Consider the following 6000-nt stretch of genomic DNA (forward strand, 5'->3'; position numbering starts at 1 on the left):
AAATTGACACTTATAAGTTATTACTCCTATAACCTCAATAAAATATAACACACCATTAAATATAAATATATATATATATATATATATATATATATATATATATATATATATATATATATATATATATATATATATATATATATATATATATATAAGAATGACATTTTTATATGAGAATGTGATAATGAATCTGAACCATTGAATTTTAAAATAAATGGTGGAGATTATAGGTGAATCTTTTTTTCTCTCTTCTACATCATTTATTTCAAAATGTAAGAAATATATATATATATATATATATATATATATATATATATATATATATATATTTTAATTAACTAATAATGTTTTTGGTTGAAAAAAATTAATTTAATTTATCAGAAAAAAAAAAAGAAAAGAAAAATACACTGAAGCGGATCTCGGTAAGAAACGTAGAAGAGCGAGGGGGGTTTGGTTTTGCACTGAGCTGAGCCTATTTTCAACGATTTCAGTAAATCTATCTCTCTGCAATCATGTCTCCGTGATTACCATTATTTCATCATACTCAAATTCACCTCAATTTCATTTCCCCAAATTTTCTGTAGTATCATTTCAGATTCAATTCGATCATAACCCTCAAATGCAATGGTGGTCTGCAAATGTCGCAAGGTAATTGTTCCTTTCTCGCAACTTTCTGTTTCCGTTTTCAAAATCCTGAATTCTGTTAGGTCAATTAATAATCATGCTTGATTCATTATCTTGTATATATAGATCCGATAATTCGCAATCGCAATCTAGTTTCGTTAATTCAGATCAATAATTGGTGATTCTGTTTGCATTTTGTATGATAGATTTTTATTTTTCAAATTTAAAAGATCCATAGAAACATGTGAGTTTCTGTTGTTGAATATTTTGTGGAGTGATTTTAGTTGTTTTGCATTTCCTTGAATTAGAACTAATGATTTGTGGTGTTTTTAGGCTACTAAGCTATATTGCTTCGTGCACAAAGTTCCTGTATGTGGAGAATGTATCTGTTTCCCGGAGCACCAAATCTGCGTGGTAAATTCATTCTACATTTCCATCCGATTTTTCATTTAATATATTACATTTTGTAGATGTTCTAAGATTTTACTGAATGGGAATATAAAATGAGGGGAAGAAAATTAGTTATGATGGTTGATTTGATATTATTCATAGATACGGACGTATTCGGAATGGGTTATAGATGGAGAGTATGATTGGCCGCCAAAATGCTGCCAATGCCAAGCTGTTTTAGAAGAGGGGAGTGAATCTCAAACTACTCGACTCGGTTGCTTGCGTACGTGATATTGACTTTGTATTACTGTGAAATAAACGATTTATATTTGTATGATTACATGTTTAAAATGACAACCTGGGGCTGATTACATGTTATGAATTTAATTTTTGTATAGATGTTATCCACACAAATTGCTTGATCTCGCATATCAAGAACTTTCCTCCACATACTGCTCCAGCAGGATATGTGTGTCCTTCATGCCCCACTTCGGTAAGATTCATTTTCAAACGATTCTTTGTAGGAAATAGATTTTTGGTTGAAAGTAGTGTATTTGCTTACTTGCTTTTAACTTATAGCCATTATGTGGTTTTAATTTAGTTATCTTTAAACTCAAAACATTCATTCGTGGTGGTCTAGGCTCTTTGAGGAATGGTTCTTTGAGCAGTGTGTACAAAGGGAAAGAACAAACTTAAAACAATCATTCATGGTCTAGGTTCTCTGAGCAATGTGTACAAAAGGAAAGAAAATAAATTGAAATTACTCTTAGCTGAAAGTTAGTCTGATTCATGGTGTTCCAGGTTATGGAACAATTGTAACAATTGTAAAGTGCAACTGTGCAAAGAAATTAGAACATTGTATTCCCAACCCTTCTCTCTTCATTTTATTCATTCCTTTAACTAAAACTCTTGATTATTAAGATGTAGATAGAAACTCTTATGATATTACTATTCTAATAGTATCTCGCACATAGGCCCAAAAGCTTAACAAGGCATCAGGGAAAAGTTAATTATTAACCTAGTTTAATTAGGACTCTTCTTCTATTGTAAGTCTATTTAAAGGCATTATGATTGGGAAAAAAAATCATCAATAATTATTATAAAAACAAATTGTGAATTCAAGAAGAGACTGTCAAGGTCGAGTCCGCTTTTGCCTTCACCATAGGTCAAAGGAAAGATTGTACTGCGTCTAGGACTGTGTCAACACGATCTCAGATTAGGGACCATAACATAATATTGTAGTTACACACATTAGGCACATGACCCGTTCAACTAATATTATAATTATGCTTAAAACTTCTTTTTAAGAATTCCACATCGGCTATGGCTTGAACATGTTTATGTCTGAAGTCATTCCTCACATTATAAGCTGGTTTTGTAAGGTTGAGATAAGCCTAATCCACATTCTAAGATGGTATCAGAGCCATGTTCAAAATTCGTTGGACCACCTGCTATCAGGTCAACCATCATTTATATCTATGCATCAAGCACAATAGTATTGGGCGTGAGGGAGTGTGTTAAGAGTCTCACATCGGACAATATATGACCTGAACATATGTTTATACGTAGGGAAATCCTCGCTTTACAAACTATTTTTGTAAGGTTGAGTTAGGCCCAATCCACATTCTAAGAATTCTAGAAATTTCTTCATGCCTTGGTATCTAAACAATTCTTTTTTGATGTCTCATTTTGGTGAAATAACTCGTGCAGATATGGCCTCCCAAAAGCGTGAAAGATTCGGGTTCTCGCCTTCATTCCAAGTTGAAGGAAGCTATCTTGCAGGTAACTTATGAGATTGGGACTATTTGAGGGGTCTCCATTTTTTAAAACTATTATATCAGATTATACTAGTGTATATTTCCTGGTATACAAAAACCAGAATAAACTTACCATACATTAGTGTCTCACATTGTCAATTTGGGTTTTAGAAAAAAAACATGTCATTCTCACCATTATGGAATAGAGATTAAAAATGAATTGGGACTTAATTGATTTTACTGGCAGAATATTTATACTTGTAGAACCCCTAGTCTCTGGTCTTGGTCTTTGTCAGTCTTATTATTGCTTCTAAGCGTAATAGTATTATATGGAATATCAACATTCTTCAATGCCGGGGCTTATTGAACCAATTACATGAGTATATGTTACTTGCAAATGCATGGTCTATTTGTATCTTCAACACTAGTCCTCTTTCACACCCATCTCATTTCAATTCAGCAACTTAATGATTATTATGGTACAGATGATAATAAGTGTTTATGAGTATATCCATCTGGAAAACTCATTCATGGCATCACTCCCTATTTTTTATTAAATGGCTAGTGATCAATATTTGTGATATACCATTAATCTATTATAGTGGAAATTGATTATTTTTCTGACGAGTTTCCTTTTTATTACCCTAATATGCATCTATTTTCTTTTGTGATACTTATCTTTGAATCAGAATTTCTTTCTTTTTTTTTAATTCTTCTTGTTTTCTGAAATTTTAATTTGTTTTTACCTACTTTTGTGCAGACTGGTATAGAAAAGAATGTCTTTGGAAATCATCCAATTTCGTTGTCAGTGACAGAATCACGTAGTCCTCCACCTGCTTTTTCTTCTGATCCATTGATTGGTAGGGAAAATCACAGAAACTCAGAGTCAGTAGATGGATCAGAACTTTCTAAACTTTCAGTTACAGATATTGTGGAGATAGATGGTTCTAATTCAGGAGGAAATTTCATGAAAAGCACAAGTCCAGTTGGTGTAAGAGAATATCTTTCAGTGCACTTATTCTGTATTTGTATATATCTTCCATTTTAATAAGTAGGCCTGAACTTTTTCTCGCTGTAAACTCTATTATGCATTTGATATTTTATCTCATTTTATATTCCCGTTGCAAATAATTTAGCCTGGTGCTACCACAAGGAAGGGAACAGTCCATGTTGACCGACAAAACTCTGAAACCTCATACTATGCTGATGATGAAGATGCGAAACGCAAAAAGTATATAAAAAGAGGTGATAAAGTATTTTTGATTGAATTTTGAATTTTGAATATTTGACATGTCATATGCTGTTCGTGTTAGCTTGCTCTGGTCTTCTGTGCAGAACTTGTCTAGTTCAATTTATCAATTTGAGATTTCCTCTTTTAAATTGTAGGTCCATTCCACCACAAGTTTCTTCGAGCATTGCTTCCTTTCTGGTCCAGTGCTTTGCCTACTCTTCCGGTGACTGCACCACCTGTAAGGAAAGAAGGATCAAATGCAACCGAAGCCCCAGAAGTTCGTGCACGGCATCCAAAGTCATCACGGATGGACCCCAGAAAGATTCTTCTACTGATTGCAATCATGTAGAGCTCTATCCTCTCCCTGTATATAAACTCAGTTACAGTTATGTTGTATACTGCTAGTTCTTAACTGATGAAGTTGTTATCATCTGTTTGCAGGGCATGCATGGCAACTATGGGTATATTGTATTACAGACTTGTACAACGGGGTCCCGGGGATGACCTTCTTAATAATAATAATAATAATATTAATGATGAATAAACTTTGAATGGAGTGCTCTATTAGTCACGAGGTATTCAGCGGCTCCATTTTTTATATTTAGCTTGTTACTGTTGCTGCAGCTGCTTGCTTAACTGTTTGGCTTTATTTCAAATAGAGTAGCTGTTTTTGAAAAACATGGAAGTAGCTGGTTAGTAACTTCTTATTTGAATACCGATGTCAGTGGCGTGATACATGTCATCCATATTTGGTCTTTGCACTCAGTTTTGGTGTCTATTTGAAATGTAATTGCAGATTCAGATTTATATGTTGTTCACTTATTTGGATCATTGTTGTAAATCCGGAATCTTATAAACCTCTGAGGTCAAATTGGCTTGACGGTTTCAAATATAATTTGCATGTTATACTTATTAGACAGATCACAATTACTACCGGAGGTTGTTATTAACAAACCTCATAAAATATAGTGTAATCATTTGATGTATGAAAAATATGTTAATCTGGGTAATAATGAATGATTTATGCAGTTGTTACAACACTGTTATAATTAACAGCCTTAAGAAGAGCATCATAATTCTCAAATGACAGGCTAATGTAACAAGTCGTTTCCTTTAAGATAAGAATAATGATTGGCATGCCAAAAAAGTTCAAGGAAATTTTTAGTGTTTTTTCCCCTCCTAAAAGTCAAATATTATATAATTTAAATGAATTTATTCCAATCTTACTAACTCTTAATAACATGTTTGATTTCAACCTTACTTTTCTGACCAGACCAATAGAATCAAAATTTTGAATTCTGTTGTGGTTCTGATACTTAGTAATTTAAGGGAAATGTTAACTAGTGCCCTCAGGGCAAATGTTAAGACTTTTAAAATAGTAAATTTATCTCGGTAATCTGCTTATTTAATGCCTTGAAAATTGAAATATTAGATTTTCTATAAAATATTTTTTTTTTAGGAATGCTTAACCATTACCTTAAAGGGCACTGGTTAGCAAGACTCATAATTTAAATGAATTTATTCCAACCTTACTAACTCTTTAGAGGTTAGATAGTAGCAACACCCATAATTTAAATGAATTTATTCCAACCTTACTGACTCTTTAGAGGTTAGATAATAAAGAAATAGGGAAAGTCTCAAAATTCACATTATGTTAACATATAAAAAATATGCTTATTTATCATAGCAATTTATTTTTCAACCTTTATGGTGTGGGACACATAGCTGAAAATTCTAAAATATTATTGGGTTTTTTTAGAGATATATTTTCGAATGCATTAAATTTTGTTTTTTTTGTTAAAATTTAGTTTAGAGATGCATTTTCGATTTTTTCTAAGATTAATTTGCATATACATCTCGAAAAATATACATAAAGTCATTTAAGAGCAGTTTCATTAAGATGGTTTATCATTTAACCATCCAGTGATATTTTTATGCACAAATACATTGAGCTAATTGTAAATGTTAAGGGTGATGGTAATCGTCGTTATCGGGCCG

At 32.2% G+C, this 6000-nt stretch overlaps 1 protein-coding gene across 1 annotated transcript; it reads left to right on the top strand.

The window, feature by feature from the left end:
* Positions 1-407: 407 nt before the first annotated feature.
* LOC131643386 (uncharacterized) lies at positions 408-4897 on the top strand. The gene is made up of 10 exons (XM_058913599.1): positions 408-648; positions 958-1038; positions 1177-1297; positions 1413-1507; positions 2725-2796; positions 3532-3762; positions 3908-4016; positions 4158-4347; positions 4444-4577; positions 4662-4897. Exons 1-9 carry the CDS (start codon positions 625-627, stop codon positions 4544-4546), a joined length of 1026 nt encoding a protein of 341 aa, XP_058769582.1. The 5' UTR covers positions 408-624; the 3' UTR covers positions 4547-4577; positions 4662-4897.
* Positions 4898-6000: the final 1103 nt, after the last annotated feature.

Source organism: Vicia villosa, linkage group LG1 (genome assembly GCF_029867415.1).
Source record: "Vicia villosa cultivar HV-30 ecotype Madison, WI linkage group LG1, Vvil1.0, whole genome shotgun sequence".
Taxonomy (NCBI): domain Eukaryota; kingdom Viridiplantae; phylum Streptophyta; class Magnoliopsida; order Fabales; family Fabaceae; genus Vicia; species Vicia villosa.